The sequence below is a fragment of the Euprymna scolopes genome, chromosome 17 (genome assembly GCF_053919585.1).
Source record: "Euprymna scolopes isolate OS-2025 chromosome 17, ASM5391958v1, whole genome shotgun sequence".
In the NCBI taxonomy this organism is placed as follows: Eukaryota; Metazoa; Mollusca; class Cephalopoda; order Sepiida; family Sepiolidae; genus Euprymna; species Euprymna scolopes.
This window is the reverse complement of record NC_136498.1, coordinates 87,107,866-87,132,466: the sequence shown is the minus strand read 5'-3', so window position 1 is coordinate 87,132,466 and position 24,601 is coordinate 87,107,866. Positions and strand designations below refer to the sequence as shown.

At 33.1% G+C, this 24,601-nt stretch overlaps 1 protein-coding gene across 1 annotated transcript in view; it reads right to left on the bottom strand.

The window, feature by feature from the left end:
• LOC145296840 (polypeptide N-acetylgalactosaminyltransferase-like) overlaps nt 1-24,601 on the bottom strand; it is a 1,498,391-nt gene that overhangs the window by 55,225 nt on the left and 1,418,565 nt on the right. The window contains exon 11 of the mRNA XM_080142960.1: nt 15,325-15,417. Within this exon, the coding sequence (XP_079999086.1) occupies nt 15,325-15,417 (93 nt within the window). The remainder of the gene's footprint in view (nt 1-15,324; nt 15,418-24,601) is intronic.

Sequence of the window (24,601 nt, the reverse complement as noted above, 5' to 3'; positions counted from 1 at the left end):
CATTATTATTACCAGCATGGCCAATCAACATTATTATTACCAGCATGGCCAATAAACATTATTATTACCAGCATGGCCAATCAACATTATTATTACCAGCATAGCCAATCAACATTATTATTACCAGCATGGCCAATCAACATTATTATTACCAGCATGGCCAATCAACATTATTATTACCAGCATAGCCAATCAACATTATTATTACCAGCATGGCCAATCAACATTATTATTACCAGCATGGCCAATCAACATTATTATTACCAGCATGGCCAATCAACATTATTATTACCAGCATGGCCAATCAACATTATTATTACCAGCATAGCCAATCAACATTATTATTACCAGCATAGCCAATCAACATTATTATTACCAGCATGGCCAATCAACATTATTATTACCAGCATGGCCAATCAACATTATTATTACCAGCATGGCCAATCAACATTATTATTACCAGCATGGCCAATCAACATTATTATTACCAGCATGGCCAATCAACATTATTATTACCAGCATGGCCAATCAACATTATTATTACCAGCATGGCCAATCAACATTATTATTACCAGCATGGCATATCAACATTATTATTACCAGCATGGCCAATCAACATTATTATTACCAGCATGGCCAATCAACATTATTATTACCAGCATAGCCAATCAACATTATTATTACCAGCATGGCAAATCAACATTATTATTACCAGCATGGCAAATCAACATTATTATTATCAGCATGGCAAATCAACATTATTATTACCAGCATGGCAAATCAACATTATTATTACCAGCATGGCCAATCAACATTATTATTACCAGCATGGCATATCAACATTATTATTACCAGCATGGCCAATCAACATTATTATTACCAGCATGGCCAATCAACATTATTATTACCAGCATAGCCAATAAACATTATTATTACCAGCATGGCAAATCAACATTATTATTACCAGCATGGCAAATCAACATTATTATTATCAGCATGGCAAATCAACATTATTATTACCAGCATGGCCAATCAACATTATTATTATCAGCATGGCAAATCAACATTATTATTACCAGCATGGCAAATCAACATTATTATTATCAGCATGGCCAATCAACATTATTATTACCAGCATGGCATATAAACATAATTATTACCAGCATGGCCAATCAACATTATTATTACCAGCATGGCCAATCAACATTATTATTACCAGCATGGCCAATCAACATTATTATTACCAGCATGGCAATTCAACATTATTATTACCAGCATGGCCAATCAACATTATTATTACTAGCATGGCATATCAACATTATTATTACCAGCATGGCCAATCAACATTATTATTATCAGCATGGCGAATCAACATTATTATTACCAGCATAGCCAATAAACATTATTATTACCAGCATGGCCAATCAACATTATTATTACTAGCATGGCATATCAACATTATTATTACCAGCATAGCCAATAAACATTATTATTACCAGCATAGCCAATAAACATTATTATTACCAGCATAGCCAATCAACATTATTATTACCAGCATGGCAAATCAACATTATTATTACCAGCATAGCCAATAAACATTATTATTACCAGCATGGCCAATCAACATTATTATTACCAGCATGGCAAATCAACATTATTATTACCAGCATGGCAAATAAACATTATTATTACCAGCATGGCCAATCAACATTATTATTACCAGCATGGCAAATCAACATTATTATTACCAGCATGGCAAATCAACATTATTATTACCAGCATGGCAATTCAACATTATTATTACCAGCATGGCCAATCAACATTATTATTACCAGCATGGCAAATCAACATTATTATCATCAGCATGGCAAATCAACATCATTATTACCAGCATGGCCAATCAACATTATTATTACCAGCATGGCAAATCAACATTATTATTACCAGCATGGCCAATCAACATTATTATTACCAGCATGGCCAATCAACATTATTATTACCAGCATGGCAAATCAACAATGTTATTACCAGCATGGCCAATCAACATTATTATTACCAGCATGGCAAATCAACATTATTATTACCAGCATGGCCAATCAACATTATTATTACCAGCATGGCAAATCAACATTATTATTACCAGCATGGCAAATAAACATTATTATCACCAGCATGGCCAATCAACATTGTTATTACCAGCATGGCCAATCAACATTATTATTACTAGCATGGCATATCAACATTATTATTACCAGCATGGAAAATCAACATTATTATTACCAGCATGGCCAATCAACATTATTATTACCAGCATGGAAAATCAACATTATTATTACTAGCATGGCAAATCAACATTATCATTACCAGCATGGAAAATAAACATTATTATTACCAGAATGGCCAATCAACATTATCATTACCAGCATGGCAAATCAACATTATTATTACCAGCATGGCAAATAAACATTATTATTACCAGCATGGCCAATCAACATTATTATTACCAGCATGGCAAATCAACATTATTATTACCAGCATGGCCAATCAACATTATCATTACCAGCATGGCAAATCAACATTATTATTACCAGCATGGAAAATCAACATTATTATTACCAGCATGGCCAATCAACATTATTATTACCAGCATGGCACATCCAAATTATAATTACCAGCATGGCAAATCAACATTATTATTACCAGCATGGCCAATCAACATTATTATTACCAGCAGGGCTTATCAACATTATTATTACCAGCATGGCCAATCAACATTGTTATTACCAGCATGGCCAATCAACATTATTATTACCAGCATGGAAAATCAACATTATTATTACCAGCATGGCAAATCAACATTATTATTACCAGCATAGCCAATAAACATTATTATTACCAGCATAGCCAATAAACATTATTATTACCAGCATAGCCAATCAACATTATTATTACCAGCATGGCAAATCAACATTATTATTACCAGCATAGCCAATAAACATTATTATTACCAGCATGGCCAATCAACATTATTATTACCAGCATGGCAAATCAACATTATTATTACCAGCATAGCCAATCAACATTATGTTTACCAGCATGGCCAATCAACATTATTATTACCAGCATGGCAAATCAACATTATTATTACCAGCATGGCAAATCAACATTATTATTACCAGCATGGCAATTCAACATTATTATTACCAGCATGGCCAATCAACATTATTATTACCAGCATGGCAAATCAACATTATTATCATCAGCATGGCAAATCAACATCATTATTACCAGCATGGCCAATCAACATTATTATTACCAGCATGGCAAATCAACATTATTATTACCAGCATGGCCAATCAACATTATTATTACCAGCATGGCCAATCAACATTATTATTACCAGCATGGCAAATCAACAATGTTATTACCAGCATGGCCAATCAACATTATTATTACCAGCATGGCAAATCAACATTATTATTACCAGCATGGCCAATCAACATTATTATTACCAGCATGGCAAATCAACATTATTATTACCAGCATGGCAAATAAACATTATTATCACCAGCATGGCCAATCAACATTGTTATTACCAGCATGGCCAATCAACATTATTATTACTAGCATGGCATATCAACATTATTATTACCAGCATGGAAAATCAACATTATTATTACCAGCATGGCCAATCAACATTATTATTACCAGCATGGAAAATCAACATTATTATTACTAGCATGGCAAATCAACATTATCATTACCAGCATGGAAAATAAACATTATTATTACCAGAATGGCCAATCAACATTATCATTACCAGCATGGCAAATCAACATTATTATTACCAGCATGGCAAATAAACATTATTATTACCAGCATGGCCAATCAACATTATTATTACCAGCATGGCAAATCAACATTATTATTACCAGCATGGCCAATCAACATTATCATTACCAGCATGGCAAATCAACATTATTATTACCAGCATGGAAAATCAACATTATTATTACCAGCATGGCCAATCAACATTATTATTACCAGCATGGCACATCCAAATTATAATTACCAGCATGGCAAATCAACATTATTATTACCAGCATGGCCAATCAACATTATTATTACCAGCAGGGCTTATCAACATTATTATTACCAGCATGGCCAATCAACATTGTTATTACCAGCATGGCCAATCAACATTATTATTACCAGCATGGAAAATCAACATTATTATTACTAGCATGGCAAATCAACATTATCATTACCAGCATGGCCAATCAACATTATTATTACCAGAATGGCCAATCAACATTATCATTACCAGCATGGCAAATCAACATTATTATTACCAGCATGGCAAATGAACATTATTATTACCAGGATGGCCAATCAACATTATTATTACCAGCATGGCAAATCAACATTATTATTACCAGCATGGCCAATCAACATTATCATTACCAGCATGGCAAATCAACATTATTATTACCAGCATGGCAAATCAACATTATTATTACCAGCATGGCCAATCAACATTATTATTACCAGCATGGCACATCCAAATTATAATTACCAGCATGGCAAATCAACATTATTATTACCAGCATGGCCAATCAACATTATTATTACCAGCAGGGCTTATCAACATTATTATTACCAGCATGGCAAATCAACATTATTATTACCAGCATGGCTTATCAACATTATTATCATCAGCATGGCAAATCAACATTATTATTACCAGCATAGCCAATAAACATTATTATTACCAGCATGGCGAATCAACATTATTATTACCAGCATGGAAAATCAACATTATTATTACTAGCATGGCAAATCAACATTATCATTACCAGCATGGAAAATAAACATTATTATTACCAGAATGGCCAATCAACATTATCATTACCAGCATGGCAAATCAACATTATTATTACCAGCATGGCAAATCAACATTATTATTACCAGCATGGCCAATCAACATTATTATTACCAGCATGGCAAATCGACATTATTATTGCCAGCATGGCCAATCAACATTATCATTACCAGCATGGCAAATCAACATTATTATTACCAGCATGGCAAATCAACATTATTATTACCAGCATGGCCAATCAACATTATTATTACCAGCATGGCACATCCAAATTATAATTACCAGCATGGCAAATCAACATTATTATTACCAGCATGGCAAATCAACATTATTATTACCAGCATAGCCAATCAACATTATTATTACCAGCATGGCAAATCAACATTATTATTACCAGCATAGCCAATCAACATTATTATTACCAGCATGGCAAATCAACATTATTATTACCAGCATAGCCAATCAACATTATTATTACCAGCATGGCAAATCAACATTATTATTACCAGCATAGCCAATCAACATTATTATTACCAGCATGGCAAATCAACAATGTTATTACCAGCATGGCAAATCAACATTATTATTACCAGCATGGCAAATCAACATTATTATTACCAGCATGGCCAATCAACATTATTATTACCAGCATAGCCAATCAATATTATTATTACCAGCATGGCAAATCAACATTATTATTACCAGCATAGCCAATCAACATTATTATTATCAGCATGGCAAATCAACATTATTATTACCAGCATGGCAAATCAACATTATTATTATCAGCATGGCAAATCAACATTATTATTACCAGCATAGCCAATCAACATTATTATTACCAGCATGGCAAATCAACATTATTATTACCAGCATAGCCAATCAACATTATTATTATCAGCATGGCAAATCAACATTATTATTATCAGCATGGCAAATCAACATTATTATTACCAGCATGGCAAATCAACATTATTATTACCAGCATAGCCAATCAACATTATTATTACCAGCATGGCAAATCAACATTATTATTATCAGCATGGCAAATCAACATTATTATTACCAGCATGGCAAATCAACATTATTATTACCAGCATAGCCAATCAACATTATTATTACCAGCATGGCAAATCAACATTATTATTACCAGCATAGCCAATCAACATTATTATTATCAGCATGGCAAATCAACATTATTATTACCAGCATGGCAAATCAACATTATTATTATCAGCATGGCAAATCAACATTATTATTACCAGCATGGCAAATCAACATTATTATTACCAGCATAGCCAATCAACATTATTATTACCAGCATGGCAAATCAACATTATTATTACCAGCATAGCCAATCAACATTATTATTACCAGCATGGCAAATCAACATTATTATTACCAGCATAGCCAATCAACATTATTATTACCAGCATGGCAAATCAACATTATTATTACCAGCATAGCCAATCAACATTATTATTACCAGCATGGCAAATCAACAATGTTATTACCAGCATGGCAAATCAACATTATTATTACCAGCATGGCAAATCAACATTATTATTACCAGCATGGCCAATCAACATTATTATTACCAGCATAGCCAATCAACATTATTATTACCAGCATGGCAAATCAACATTATTATTATCAGCATGGCAAATCAACATTATTATTACCAGCATGGCAAATCAACATTATTATTATCAGCATGTCAAATCAACATTATTATTACCAGCATGGCAAATCAACATTATTATTACCAGCATAGCCAATCAACATTATTATTACCAGCATGGCAAATACACATTATTATTACCAGCATGGCAAATCAATATTATTATTACCAGCATGGCAAATCAACATTATTATTACCAGCATGGCAAATACACATTATTATTACCAGCATAGCCAATCAACATTATTATTACCAGCATGGCAAATCAACATTATTATTACCAGCATAGCCAATCAACATTATTATTACCAGCATGGCCAATCAACATTATTATTACCAGCATGGCAAATCAACATTATTATTATCAGCATGGCAAATCAACATTATTATTACCAGCATAGCCAATCAACATTATTATTACCAGCATGGCAAATCAACATTATTATTACCAGCATAGCCAATCAACATTATTATTATCAGCATGGCAAATCAACATTATTATTATCAGCATGGCAAATCAACATTATTATTACCAGCATGGCAAATCAACATTATTATTACCAGCATAGCCAATCAACATTATTATTACCAGCATGGCAAATCAACATTATTATTATCAGCATGGCAAATCAACATTATTATTACCAGCATGGCAAATCAACATTATTATTACCAGCATAGCCAATCAACATTATTATTACCAGCATGGCAAATCAACATTATTATTACCAGCATAGCCAATCAACATTATTATTATCAGCATGGCAAATCAACATTATTATTACCAGCATGGCAAATCAACATTATTATTATCAGCATGGCAAATCAACATTATTATTACCAGCATGGCAAATCAACATTATTATTACCAGCATAGCCAATCAACATTATTATTACCAGCATGGCAAATCAACATTATTATTACCAGCATAGCCAATCAACATTATTATTACCAGCATGGCAAATCAACATTATTATTACCAGCATAGCCAATCAACATTATTATTACCAGCATGGCAAATCAACATTATTATTACCAGCATAGCCAATCAACATTATTATTACCAGCATGGCAAATCAACAATGTTATTACCAGCATGGCAAATCAACATTATTATTACCAGCATGGCAAATCAACATTATTATTACCAGCATGGCCAATCAACATTATTATTACCAGCATAGCCAATCAACATTATTATTACCAGCATGGCAAATCAACATTATTATTATCAGCATGGCAAATCAACATTATTATTACCAGCATGGCAAATCAACATTATTATTATCAGCATGGCAAATCAACATTATTATTACCAGCATGGCAAATCAACATTATTATTACCAGCATAGCCAATCAACATTATTATTACCAGCATGGCAAATACACATTATTATTACCAGCATGGCAAATCAATATTATTATTACCAGCATGGCAAATCAACATTATTATTACCAGCATGGCAAATACACATTATTATTACCAGCATAGCCAATCAACATTATTATTACCAGCATGGCAAATCAACATTATTATTACCAGCATAGCCAATCAACATTATTATTACCAGCATGGCCAATCAACATTATTATTACCAGCATGGCAAATCAACATTATTATTATCAGCATGGCAAATCAACATTATTATTATCAGCATGGCCAATCAACATTATTATTACCAGCATGGCAAATCAACATTATTATTACCAGCATAGCCAATCAACATTATTATTACCAGCATGGCCAATCAACATTATTATTACCAGCATGGCAAATCAACATTATTATTATCAGCATGGCAAATCAACATTATTATTACCAGCATGGCAAATCAACATTATTATTATCAGCATAGCCAATCAACATTATTATTACCAGCATGGCAAATCAACATTATTATTATCAGCATGGCAAATCAACATTATTATTACCAGCATTGCAAATCAACATTATTATCAGCATGGCAAATCAACATTATTATTACCAGCATGGCCAATCAACATTATTATTACCAGCATGGCAAATCAACATTATTATTACCAGCATAGCCAATCAACATTATTATTACCAGCATGGCAAATCAACATTATTATTACCAGCATAGCCAATCAACATTATTATTACCAGCATGGCAAATCAACATTATTATTATCAGCATGGCAAATCAACATTATTATTACCAGCATAGCCAATCAACATTATTATTACCAGCATGGCCAATCAACATTATTATTATCAGCATGGCAAATCAACATTATTATTACCAGCATAGCCAATCAACATTATTATTACCAGCATGGCAAATCAACATTATTATTACCAGCATAGCCAATCAACATTATTATTACCAGCATGGCAAATCAACATTATTATTACCAGCATGGCAAATCAACATTATTATTACCAGCATAGCCAATCAACATTATTATTACCAGCATGGCAAATCAACATTATTATTACCAGCATGGCAAATCAACATTATTATTATCAGCATGGCAAATCAACATTATTATTACCAGCATGGCAAATCAACATTATTATTATCAGCATAGCCAATCAACATTATTATTACCAGCATGGCAAATCAACATTATTATTATCAGCATGGCAAATCAACATTATTATTACCAGCATTGCAAATCAACATTATTATCAGCATGGCAAATCAACATTATTATTACCAGCATGGCCAATCAACATTATTATTACCAGCATGGCAAATCAACATTATTATTACCAGCATAGCCAATCAACATTATTATTACCAGCATGGCAAATCAACATTATTATTACCAGCATAGCCAATCAACATTATTATTACCAGCATGGCAAATCAACATTATTATTATCAGCATGGCAAATCAACATTATTATTATCAGCATGGCAAATCAACATTATTATTACCAGCATGGCCAATCAACATTATTGTTATCAGCATGGCAAATCAACATTATTATTACCAGCATAGCCAATCAACATTATTATTACCAGCATGGCAAATCAACATTATTATTACCAGCATAGCCAATCAACATTATTATTACCAGCATGGCAAATCAACATTATTATTACCAGCATGGCAAATCAACATTATTATTACCAGCATAGCCAATCAACATTATTATTACCAGCATGGCAAATCAACATTATTATTACCAGCATGGCAAATCAACATTATTATTATCAGCATGGCAAATCAACATTATTATTACTAGCATGGCAAATCAACATTATTATTATCAGCATGGCAAATCAACATTATTATTACCAGCATAGCCAATCAACATTATTATTACCAGCATGGCCAATCAACATTATCATTACCAGCATAGCCAATCAACATTATTATTACCAGCATGGCAAATCAACATTATTATTATCAGCATGGCAAATCAACATTAATATTACCAGCATGGCCAATCAACATTATTATTACCAGCATGGCCAATCAACATTATTATTATCAGCATGGCAAATCAACATTATTATTACCAGCATGGCCAATCAACATTATTATTACCAGCATAGCCAATCAACATTATTATTATCAGCATGGCCAATCAACATTATTATTACCAGCATGGCAAATCAACATTATTATTACCAGCATTGCAAATCAACATTATTATCAGCATGGCCAATCAACATTATTATTACCAGCATGGCAAATCAACATTATTATTACCAGCATGGCAAATCAACATTATTATCAGCATGGCAAATCAACATTATTATTACCAGCATGGCAAATCAACATTATTATTACCAGCATGGCAAATCAACATTATTATTACCAGCTTGTGAAGTGTATGAAATAGATTAAATCCATAAAATCTTGATATTTTACTTGACGTATGCACCTCATGAATTGTGTAACATCCTACGACAAAGGACTTTACATCGTCACTAGAAATATGTGAGGGAATGCTGTAGACGTTGAGAACTCATATTAAACCTATTAGAAAGCAATGGACAGACATATCCTTAATTAATTCCAGACGTACTGCCTGTACACTCAAACAAATGAAAGCCAGAATGTGCATCCCTTTTCTCCACTTCTTAGGACCCACAGATGACCTGTATAGTCTACCCTTGTTTGTACAAAGGGCCTAATCATATTCACGCAATATTTTGGTAAATTGATCATTTTGAGGCAAGTAAATGGAATCGAGTAAGGAACACTCTGATAAAAAATTTTCTTTACAGCCCGTCTACCTGAAAAATTTTGTAAGTATTCTAATTCCTCTCAGAAGGATTATCTCTGCATCACTTTAATTAAGTGCATTCGAGCTGTCTTAACAGAGTCATAGTCTCTCTTCCTGAACTTGGCTACACATGCTGTAACATTCAATAATTTAGGCATGATAAATATTTGCCATATTTTACAACTGGCTATTCCTTTTATTCTCTCGGCTCAAACAATTCAACGCATTTTCAAGCCAAGAAATCGGTTAGTCCCTCATTCAAGACTGTCCAGAGATCCATTATTCCAAATTAGCCTTCAATTTGGAGGTAGAAATGCATCTGGTGATAAGGTCAATAGGGTTCTGTGCAGTCAATACATATTTATATTCAATGGCGACACCAAAATCAGACATCAGTTCAACCTCCCATTGAGCAATGTCCTTCAGTCTATTTCCAGCAAAAACATTCTTGTTATTTGCCTGTTTTGAGACTAACCAGGAGAACACTATTTGCGAATCAACTGCAATAAATATTTTTTTAAACGGATCAAGTAAAGATTAGATACCCCGGTAACAGAAGACAAAGATAGGCGCACATTTCAAGTTACACTAGTTGTTCGACCTTGACATTGCCATTGGTTGTTTGTAAACACATCAAATAGCAGACATGTTCGTATGTTTGCAAGCAAGAGTTTTGAAAAATATATGTACAAAACTTTTAAAGATTTAAAAGAAAAAATATATATTTACAAAACATTTTCTTTAATATTAAATATTTACAAAACTTTTAAGGATTAAAAAAAACAAACTTTTCTATTTACGCAAAACTTTTTCATGTAAATAATAAAATGAACGTATCTAAACAAAATATATTTAAATAAATGGGTGTCTTTTTGGGTGAGTTCTTTTTATATATTTGCAGAACTTTTTAATAAAACTATTAATAATAATAATAATAATAATAATAATAATAATAAATAAATAAATGGTAAACTTTTATGACGTGCCCCAGCATATTATAACCTCCCTCTATTAAGAATAGCTTTCGGAATAACACTCCCAACCTCAAAAGCCGTTCTTAACATGGGGAGGTTGGGAGGTGTTTATTCCGAAAGCCGTTCTTAACATTGGGTGGTTGGGGTGTTTATACTACGCTGGGGCAGGTCGTAAAATAATACCAAATAACTGAGAATTTCGGATGATGTCAATTAAAAAATACATAATTTAAAAAAACATTTAAATGAAATTATTATAACCAAACTTTTTAATGTCAGAAACAAATATAAAATAACTGACTTGTTCGGATTTTTGCGACCAAGATTAATTTGTGTGTGTGTGTGTGTGTGTGTGTGTGTGTGTGTGTATCTTTCTTTGTGCATTTTTAATGCAATTCAATATTTATTTAAAGTGCGATGTATGTAGGTGAAAGGAGAAATCCTTCTAGACCAAGGCAATTTTTATGCATAATAAAATCACAAGTATAAACAATCGAGATTTTAAAAAATATATTTTATTCACATATCTTTTATAACTTTTATTTTTATAAAGATGAAGATCACAAGATACAAATCTTTTTATAACCCCCCCCCAAAAAAAAAACTTGCTAGACAAATTAAGTACAAGTAAGTTTAGCGTTTGAAATTTTCAGTTTCTAATGTTTTGTAATTAATATAGTTCATTATTTTTATTTTTTATTATATTAATAATTATTATTATTAGTTTTATTAAAGTTCTGTAAATATATTAAAAAACGCACTCAGAAAGACGCCCATTTATTTAATATATTTTGTTAAATTTACGTTCGTTTTTTTACTCACACAAAAAGTTTTGTGTAAATAGAAAAAAAGTTTTTTTAATCCTTAAAAGTTTTGTAAATATTTAATATTAAAGAAAATGTTTTGTAAATATATATTTTTTCTTTTAAATCGTAAAAAGTTTTCGCAAACATTCGAACATGTCTGCTATTTGACATGTTTACAACAACCAACGGCAATGTCAAGGTTGAACAACCGGTGTCACTTGAAATGTGCGCCTATCTTTGTCGTCTGCTACCGGGGTATCTAATCTTTACTTGATCCTTTGAAACTTATATTTGAATAGACTTTCAACAATATTGAGAGGCATTTGATGGCTAAGAAAGCTGACAACAGCTTAAGAGTGGGTAAACTTTTTGACTAAAGATGTGCCATCTTTGCCATGGAAAAAAAAACAAACAAAAATAAACCATTTCCCTAGACTGCCTCAGCTGCAACCCCATATGCTCTTTTAGAGGCATCACAGAATTTAAAAATTCGGTTTCACTTCCTTCATCCAAGTTTTTTTCTTGGGAAAGTAATAGAACTAAGTTCTGAAAATTCGTGGGAAATAATCGCCTATTTGGACTGAAGTTAACTTGGTAGAACTTCATCCAACTGCAAACCCAATTTCCACAACTCACTAACAAAAATACAAGCCTTTATAGACACTGACAAACATAATGAGAGTGGATTTAATGCTTCAGACAGCATACGCTTTTTGGTTGCCGCCTCAGGGTTACAATTGTAGGGTGTGATATTGATGGTTTCACCGACTGGGTCATAACAATAACCCACCATTTTCTCCCCGAAACAGCTGTGACTGACACAAGAATATCATCTCCTCTCCTTATCTCATGCAATCTTGTATTATTAGAGTTGCAATATTGGAGTATGAATCCTCCCTTTTGCAATCTTTCTACTGCCTGTTTATACAAGTCTGTCAACTCATCCAATGAATTGCTAGTTCTTATCAGGTTATTTGCGTAAATATTAGATTGCAGCATCCCAGATATTCAAGAGATAACGCCCTGCATAATATTTCAATATACAACTTAGGATAAATGGACTTGCACTAAACCCAAATGTGATGGTTGCAGAACGCTACCCTTTATTTTTTTTTTTCAGAAAAAATAAACAGAATTTATTCTTTCAGATTCATCAGCTAAATGCCTACCTGATATCTGCCAAAATAACATACAAATGTTCTGAAGAGCAGAGTCAAATTAAGCATATTCCTGTCAGATTGACCTCAGCATTAGCAGCAGCATTTAGAGACACAGAATTCCTAGTTTTAAATGAACAGTTGAAAACTGTTTGTATTTTAGTTGTAATCGTATCCTGAAACACTATGCGAAATTCATATGTAATACTTGTATTCCTCAGAGGAGCATTTTAAGGATTCAATTATCTCTTTCTTTTCTTGATCCTTAAAAACCTTCATATATTCCTCATTCAAGTGTTTCTTCTTTAAATTAATTACGTGCTATGTGATGGTTAGACTGAGCATGAGATTATTTGTTTTTATGCCATAAATAATGTTTCACATAAATTCCTCTATTTTTTTATTGTCAAAGCCAGAAACTGATTCATTGTCATAAAGGCTCCGGGATTCCAGACTGAACATCCATTCTACAGCGCTCTCCTAAAAAATGTCAGCAAATGGATGCATATAGGTCAAGACTAGATTTGTAATACTATTGGCATAAGAATCAGTACAATAATACTGTCAATTTCATTCTACTTTAAAGCTCTAGGAGTTGTCTTAATCTTGCTATCTGATTCTTGTACAAAAAATGTTTTGTGTTTCTGATGGAGACGACACCAACAGATGTCTGCCAAGATGCACTATATTCATACATCTAATCACCTGTACAAGATGCACGTGTTAGATCTAATCAATCTGGTCTGGTACCTAATGAGAGAGATTTAATTCACTGTCAATGAGAATAGGTAGTTGGAGGTGATTCTCGGCAACATCTCTACAACTACTGCTACCTGTTTGAATATGTGGCGCTTCCTCCCCACAAAGGTCACAATATTCATGGCCACATCCTCTTATTTTCTTGTTTTGCACTTCAGGTACTGAAGGACTCTCTCAGAGAAATATGACCTCTGACTGCCTGAGTCAATAGAGCAATTCAGAGAAAGTGAAGTTTCCTTTCTAATTGTGATGTTTACCATTGGCAGAATGTTTTGAATGGCATCTTTAATTTTTGTACTCATGCTGATATTCATTTTGGTTTCCTTCGGTATAAATTGAGGAGGCCTCGATAGGTTTTCCGATCATGGCTGTTGACTGCAGAATTCACACAATCCCAGCTGCTTGCAACATTGCAGACGATCATTGTATGAGGTTGAATGCTAGCATGTCCATTTCTTGCACAAAAATTGCAATAAGGGGTTTTGTCTAATAAATCAAGGTCTGCATGAAAACTCTCTAATACAGAAATTTTAGGTAAGGCTTTTGTAAAAACTATCATAAAAGCAACTCGACTCATGAAAATAAATTTCGAAAACTACCTGGCAAATAAACCCAGTGAACCAAGTGCAAGAGAGATCCAAACAATTGTACTTAAAGGGACGATCAGAATCTTAAAAAGATCTTTCGGTTGGAATATCTGAGTTTAGCATTCGGTAGGATGCTCTATCCCCAGCTTGAACAAACTGAGAAGAAGAAGAAGAAGAAGAAGAAGAAGAAGAAGAGTTTCTCCATGCAAAGATAGAGAGTTCCATCAACTCGGATATTATTCACTTCAACACTTAAAGAAAATAACTTACTCTCCATATGCTATGTATTTAGACGATGGTACAGCATTATAGTAATATTGCTTATATTTCCCCATCCATACTTCAGCTGCTCTACGAGTATTCCTGAAATTATAAAGAAATGTATTTGTGCTTTAAAAACACTTTATGTGTGAGGTATTTGAATTTGTCTCCCTTAGTACAAGTACGAATGCAAGGGAGGTAAATCCATTAAAAAGTCAGAGGATTAAATGTCGTAAACAACGCTGAAAAATGATTACGAAAGCAAAAACCAATCTTACTTTCAAATGTCTTAAATATTACAATATATAATAATAAATGTACAATATTGTTGTGCAATCGTAAATTTAGTTTTGAACACGGATTTACTGATTCTAAGAAAATGAATTCACGCTTTTACAATTGTCGTCATTGGTCCATGGGAAATAACTCTATTTTACTAAGCGATTCCTTCAAATTTTCGTATAAAAATTAGAGATGCTAATTGGAGTGCTATTTATTATTTTTTTAAGAAAATGCAACTTGCTTACAGTATCACGCCAACTGATGGACTTGACGATTAATGCCCTGGCAAAGTCACTTCTGATTAATTGCAAGAAAAAATAATTTGCTTTTCAACTACTTTATTTAATTTAACAATTAAGCAAATGTTATATTTATATATATTTTAAAAGGTGGTAATTCACCATATTAACTTATTGTCATCACCAGAAAGTTATATGTTGCCGGAAGTAGACGGTGATAGTTAATTTCGCGTCCCCTGATGAAAACAGTTCCGAACTATTATTTGTCACATGCTTTGCAAATAAGTTTTCGCAAAATTTTAAAAATATATTGTCTTTAAATATAATAAACAAGAATATCTGTAAACTTTTTTTTATAAACATGTTTATTTACTTTTATGAATGTTTGAGGGACATGCATGGAAATGTTGAAGACTTATGTGTCGGCGAAAAATAAATTCATCCAAAGGACAATAATATTTATGAGGATTAATTTTACCCTGAAAGAAGTTCAGTTCTCACACATGAGAATGCAGTGATAATTCTGTGAATAAGTTCTGAAACTGAAATATGGCGACAGCTTTTGTGAAAAGGAACACGACAAATGTATATAATATTTAGAGAAATTTTACTGGGTGAACAAATGTGGCATACAATACAACGAGATGAATGTTCAGAAATGAGGAAAATTGCTAGATTTGCGAAAATGTGCTTCACAGGAACTTATCTGGGTGAAGAGGTCGAGTAACAGGTTGCAAGTGTACATCCCTCAATTCTGGCTCTTTTCATGTAGGCGTAAATATATTCTGCTTCTTGACCTTAGTCGCAATCTAAGCGAGAATTGGAGGATGAATAATAACTATCGTTTGAGGCTGTGCCAAGAAGTAGTCACGGTTAATGGTGAAGAGAAAGTAATAGCTTTCTGTGACTTCCGTCGAGGGCTTTATCACCAATGTTCAGCCACTGTTCTGCCAGGGTTGAAAAAGAGGCCAGAATGCAACATGCTAGTGTTTTTATAGGCTGGCTCACATAACCCCTCAGATTGGAATTCCTGTTAGCCAATTCACACGCCTTAAAGGGACAAGGCAACAACTAATCAGTGAGGGGAAGGGGAAACATAAATAAATTCCACCCGATTTTCTTACTCGATTTGGGATCAATTTCACACCTTTAAAAATTGTTAATGCTGTCTTAAGCCCGGATGAGATCACAAACGTGACTATCTCTTCTTATGTTGACAAACACTTTTGTGAATGACAGAGTGTGTTCTGTTACTCGTGACAAGGAACATTTAGAGAAGTTTGGTCTTGCAAGACCCTAGAACAGCTGAAACTGGGCTCATGCATGTTGGAATTACGTGTCCAGGAAGAGACAAAAAAACTGCTATGGCAGCGTGAAAATGACCTTCCAGAAGTCCCGATAGATTTACCTATTGAATTGTATTTTCAGTGAGCTGGAAAATGACTGGCCATTTGTGTGCAAAAGAAAAAAAAATGTAACCAATATTCTTTATTTATTAAGTTTAAAGACAATATATTTATTATATTTAAAGACAATATATTTATTATATTTAAAGACAATACATTTATTATATTTAAAGACAATATATTTATTATATTTAAAGACTATATATTTATTATATTTAAGGAAGATATATTTATTATATTTAAAGACAATATATTTATTATATTTAAAGACAATATGTTTATTACATTTAAAGCCAATATATTTATTACATTTAAAGTAAATATATTTATTATATTTAAAGCCAATATATGTATTATATTAAAAGACAATATATTTATTATATTTAAAGACAATATATTTATTTCTTATATTTAAAGACAATATATTTATTATATTTAAAGACGATATATTTATTATATTTAAAGACAATATATTCATTATATTTAAAGACAATATATTTACTATATTTAAAGCCAATATATTTATTATATTTAAAGACAATATATTTATTATATTTAAAGACAATATATATATTATATTTAAAGACGATATATTTATTATATTTAAAGACTATATATTTATTATATTTAAGGAAGATATATTTATTAAATCTAAAGCCAATATATTTATTATATTTAAAGACAATATATTTATTATATTTAAAGACAATATATTTATTATATTTAAAGACAATATATTTATTATATTTAAAGACGATATATTTATTATATTTAAAGACAATATATTTATTATATTAAAAATATTTTTATTACATTTAAATAAATATATATATTATATTTCAAGACAATATATTTATTAAATTTGATTACAATATATTTATTATATCTATTATATTTAAGACAATACTTTTATTATATTTAAAGACTATATGTTTATTTTATTTAAAGACAATACGTTTATTATATTTTAAGACAATATGTTTATCATATTTAAAGACAATATATTTATTATATTTAAAGACCATATGTTTATTATATTTAAAGACAAGATATTTATTATATTTTAATGAAATATATTTATTATATTTAAAGACGATATATCTATTTCATTTAAAGACGATATATTTATTATATTTAAAGACAATATATGTATTATATTTAAAGACAATATATTTATTAAAGAATATATATTTATTATATTTAAAGACAATATGTTTATTTTATTTAAAGACAATACGTTTATTATATTTTAAGACAATATATTTATTATATTTAAAGACGATATATTTATTATATTTAAAGACAATATATTTATTAAATTATAAGCAATACATTTATTATATTTAAAGACAATACATTTATTATATTTAAAGACCATATGTTTATTATATTTAAAGACAAGATATTTATTATATTTCAATAAAATATATTTATTATATTAAAGACGATATATTTATTTTATTTAAAGACGATATATTTATTTCATTTAAAGACGATATATTTTTTTATATTTAAAGGCAATGAATTTATCATGTTTAAAGACAATACATTTATTATATTTAAAGACAATATATTTATCATGTTTAAAGACAATACATTTATTATATTTAAAGACCATATGTTTATTATATTTAAAGACAACATATTTATTATATTTTAATGAAATATATTTATTATATTTAAAGACGATATATTTATTTTATTTAAAGACGATATATTTATTATATTTAAAGACAATATATTTATTACATTTAAAGACGATATTGTTGAAAATGAAGACAATGAAAGAATCTCATTTTTTACATTTAATAAACAAACTTTATTTGTCCTTTTGTTAGTAGAAAAGTATTAGTAAGAGAGTCCTGTGTTCGTACGCGCAAGCGTTGTCGTCGTGAAAAGTTCCTTGTATGGGGACGAAGATTAGATATCCGACAATAAGATATAGGTCAGGCCTGTTGAAGGAGAAGGAAAGGGACATGTGTTCTTGTGTGAAGATAGAATTAATATATTGCCGGCTTACTGAGGGAGAACAGTTTGATCCACACATGGTTATATCTAGCAGTCGCCTGGTCAAAGAAAGACTTCAGTGTGTTGACATGTTGTCATGGGTGTGTGTGAGCTTTATCGCCGAGGACAGTTCTTTAGAATGACAAAGAATGTTCGTTTGGGTACGGCACGTGGAAGCAAGTAGGAGTTTGAAGAGAAGCTTGCTTTGTGCTCACGTTAGGCCTGGTGCGAAAGCACCAAGCTAATTTCTGCTGCCAGCTGAAGCCAAGCGGAAAGAGAAAGAATGGTTTGTGATTTCGCGTTTTATATACTCGGTCACGTGACTGAGAGCTGGCTTGTGATTCGACAAGCCAGGGAGAAATGGATTAAAAAATCTCGAAGGTGTGAGAAGTAGTCTCTGCCTGTTTGTAGCGGCTGCTACAACATGTTTATTATATTTAAAGACAATATAGTATTTTATATTTAAAGACGATATTTTTATTATATTTGGAAATATATTTATTATATTTAAATACAATATATTTATTATATTTAAAGACGATATGTTTATTATATTTAAAGACAATATATTTATTATATTTAAAGACAATATATTAAAAAAATTAAAAGTACATTTACATACACAGAAGTATGGATATGTTTATTTATTACATTTAAAATAAAATATTAGGACCTGTGGAAATTCCACAGCAGCATCTTTTATATATTGCTGCTGGGCATTTTGTGGACGTTCTTCATGAATGGAGACCCCATGATATTTGGCTGTAAAAGTATTTATTTTAGTAATCTCGTTAATGTAGTGTCAGAATATATCTAGTTATTGTGGTTTATCTCCAATATGCTTAAAGGAGTCTATGACATAATTCTATTGTATGGACGCCCAGTACAAACGGAAACCCCACGATATCGTTATACCATCTTTAGACAGAATGGATACTATCTTTTGATCCTAGCCAGCAAAGAAGGTATATTTTAGTATCACGTACGTCCCAAAAGCGACATTATTTTTAAAAATATTTTTATATTTTTTTTACATTGTTTCTTTGGTAATCGGGAGATTCTATTTATTAAATAAAAAATTTATTAAAAAAATTTATTAAAAATTTATTAAAAAAATAAGAGGTGATAACATACTATGAACATTAAATTAGCGGATCTTTATATCTTTATATAAATAATTTATATGAATGATTTATATTAATAATTTATATTAATAATTTATATCAATAATTTAATGTTTTTAATATGTTGTCACATTCTATCCTCCTTTTTAATAAATAGTATTTTGCAATTAAATAATTTATATTCTGGAAACTGTGACACACATACGTACATTAAAAGATACTACGGTATTAATTAGTATGAGATGCGGGGGTGATTTGGCTGGATGCCAGCAGTCTGGCATTATTAGAGATGGGAAGCGTAACTGTGGAAGATGTGGCGTAGTTAAGGAAGAAAAACGATGTAACCGAACTGGAGGCTGCTATGAAAGGAATCAATCTGGCCCTGAAGTGGGGATTGAAAACGATTGAAATCAAATCCGATTTGGCAACGGTAGTTTCATGGCTCAGGTCAGCAGTGACTGGCGATAAGAGAGTTAGAACCAGAGGTGCTGCAGAAATGCTGATCAAGTGCAGGCTTGGAGCACTTGCAGATTTGATAGCGGAATTTCAGTGGAAGGTATCTGTAGTGCTGACCCCATCAGAAAAGAACAAGGCGGATTCGATGACACGGGTAAAGAAGGCCTGGCTGCAAGAGAGAAAGGAGGATTCCTCAGTATGCTGTGTAGGGGAGGAAGTTAAAAAGTTACATGAAATGCACCACTTTGGTCGAGAACGGACATTATTCCTGGCAAGAGAGGTTTACCCGGAAACTACCGAGAAGGAGGTCAGGGAGTTAGTGGAGCACTGTCAGGAGTGCCAATCGATAGACTCGGACCATCCAGACAGAAGCAGGAGAGTTACAGATTTCAGAGGACTAGAAGCGATTGGCCATTGATGTGACCCATTATCGCCATAAGCTGTAGCTGTTGATGATCGACTGTGGACCGGGGAAGTTTGCCATATGGAGAGAGATCAGGGCAGAAGCTGCATGGGCGATCGGAGGGGTCATCGAAGAAATATTTTTTGGAAAGAGGGCCGGTTGAGGAACTGTTAATGGACAATGGCCCCACTTTTCGATCAGAAGCCTTTAAAGGGGTGTGTGATAGGTGGTGAGTAAGGCAGTTTTTTAGGGCAGCGTATCGGCTGAGTGGCAATGGGATAGTGGAGAGGAATCATCACACCATCAAGGCTGCTGCGGAAAAAAAGCAACATTTCACCCATGGAGGCGGTGTTTTGGTACAACATCTCACCAAAAACTAGACAAGATGAGACAACTGTGCCTCATAGAGCCGTCTTTGCATATAAGTGACGGCATCCGTGCAACAAAACGGTAGGAATTGAGGGTGAAGAAGCTACCATTAAAGTGGGCGCGGAGGTGTGGGTAAAGCCCCCAATGCAAAATGTACCACTCGCTGGGGGAGGGAGGTCGTAACGGGAACGCAGTCAAAGAACAACGTAATGGTGAATGGCGTTCCCCAGCATATCCTAGACCTGCGTCGTGTAACCCTGCCGGTGCGCAGTGATGGCAGTGAAGAGGAGGAAGTCGATATCCACCAAGAAGCTAACGATGCACCCCAATTCGACTTAGCCCCACATTGTGGTTCTTTACAACTGGACGAGAATGTCTGTAGTGAACCTGAAAATGTCAACCCCCAAGAAGTTGTCCCCCAGAGGCCTCAACGTGAGAGGAGGAGGCCTGCTTGGATGAAGTATTATGAAGTGTCTTATTGATCTCAAAGATCAGGGGGGCCTGTGGGGTAATATGGTTAGAAAAGAAAAAAAAAAAAAAGAAACGTACCAGGCGTATGTGCATCGCTCTTTGGGAAAGAAGAAGGAAAGGATGGCCAGTGCATTTGTATATGCGAAGGGCATCTTGGGAAGGCAGCGCATGATGGGAGAAGCTATTTCTTTTTCCTGTCTCTTCCCTTTTTTTTCTAGATAGGAGGATATAAAAGCAGGGAAAAATTCCCTGGGGCAGCAGAGAGAAAAGAGTCGTGAACATCTCTTGAAAAGAATTTCATATTGCTGACGTTCAGATTGTGGGGTGTGACATTGGTGGCGAGAGGCCAGGTGTGGTCGATTGGAAAAGAAGAGGGCAGAAATGTGCTGTTGTCGAGAGAGTGACTCACTCCTTCCCGAACCCCAGAACCGAATCCTGATTATAACTTATAATTTATGAAGAAGAATCTCTTCGTCAATACCTATCCTTCTTTCAATAGACAGCATCTCTTGAAGATATGCGGAAAGACGGCCAGTTATAGTGTTAGTTGACATTAGTTTGTCGAGCAATTCCGGCTTGGTTCGTTTGTGGGACTCAATCAAGGAGCATTTTAGTTCCTCATATTTCCTGCCTTCTAAAATATTTATCAGTATTTTAGCTACCACCTCTGGAAACAGGGATGATATGAAAGCGTAAAATTTGGTTGTTGACGCTGTTATGTTGTGCAGGTGGAATTGGCCTTCCAGAATGGAAAACCAGCCATTTACTGCCGTTTCCATAAACTCAGCGTTTTTTAGGTTTATTTGTTGCACACTGGATTCTTCCATTTTCTTACCTTCTTTTCTTTTTTTTTTTTTTTTAAGTATATATATATGTGTATCTTTTCTTTTTCTTTTTTGCGTGTGTAGACAAAGAAGGAGGGGGGAAATATAGTATTGATGTACTTATGTAGAAGGTTCTCTTTGAAACGTTTGTGACGTGAAATTGAGTAGTCACTTGTATTTTACTGAATGAACCACCGTAATGGTGGGGGGGGGGGTCACCTCAAACACACAAAAAAGGATTATAATTTCAGAAAGTATCTCCACTCCCGTTGCACCTACTCTCCTGCCCGATCTGGAATCGCTCAGCACCGAGAAATGAAGCTTGTTTTGTAGTTTCCAACTTCACGCGCACACGAGATTATGCAAGAAGCATGTAATAAAATGCTGGCCGCCATCTTCGTTTTTCCTTTTCTTGGCCTGAACTCACTCACTGAGCACCCACGGTCAGACTTGTTTTTTCTTAGCTTCTAACCACACTGAAGATTCCAAAGTGTGTTTCATTTCTTTTCGGTCCAAGTCCAGTTTATGTTGTTCATTTCTTAGTGCAAAGTTCTTTTGACGAGGTGCAGTATTCTTTAGGCAAGGTCACCATTGTAATATTTGCTGTTATCTCGTTTGAATAAGACACAACACAAATACTAATTTGAAGGATTGTTTTATTTTCTGTTAACACTGCGAACATGGTAAGATGACATGAGTCGTCAGCAGTCGTCAAAACACGTGTGTACTGGACGCTGACTCAGTGAACTCTGCCTCGTTCTCGTTGAAAAGGCACCAGCATGCTCTACTTGAATGGTAGCAGCAGGCTGGTAGGGGAGGAGTCAGTAAGCAGGGTGACTAGGTGTAAGGAAGGGTTAAGGAGTGAGAATTGTCTTTTACACTGTAGGGAAGAGGAAGGTTTAATATAGTGCTGAAGAGGATGGTAGTAGTGGTTTTGGTTTTGTGACCTAAATCTTTGGTCAGTACAAATACTGAAAAGGAATAAACCATAACTTGTGTTCATGAACGGATGGAGAAGTGGCTCTCATTGTCTACTTCTGGCAACTCTTAACTTCCTGTGGATCACAATTAGTTCATATGCCAAATTAGCTAAAAAATCAATTACAGAAATTAAAAAAAAAATACATGCAGCTTTCTTCAAGATCAGCATCCCCGTGTTTACAAAGGCTTTCTATAGTCCAATATGCTGGATAGGGAAGACATTAAATAATTCTTCCAATGCCTTTTCCCAATGCTAAAATGAACCTTAAATGTTTCAAAGACTATTACTTTTATGATGTTTGAAACAAAAAGAAAAACCGTTCATGAATATATTTTTATCATAAAAGTTGACATAAACACTATTTTTTTTAATGCTGTTTGGTTTTATGTAAACTCTTTTTTATTATAAAACTATTAAAACTAATTCCATCTTATATTTCCAGATTATTTCAGGTTGCTGAAAAAATGGTGGGATCATTCTACTGCTCCAGCAGATATCTCATTGCTGATGCAATTCTCTACCCCTATAAGAGCCAAGTACGCCCAAGGATGTACTGTTGCCATATCTGGGAAGGAGCTGCTAGAAGCAGCTTATCTTACCTTGACAGAATTCAATATAGACTTCGTAGCCTAGTGAGGGATGCTCTTTTTTCGATCCTGTTACTTCTTTCCCACAGAAGAGACGTTGCGAGTCTGTCTCTGCTTTATCGCTGACTATTGTACA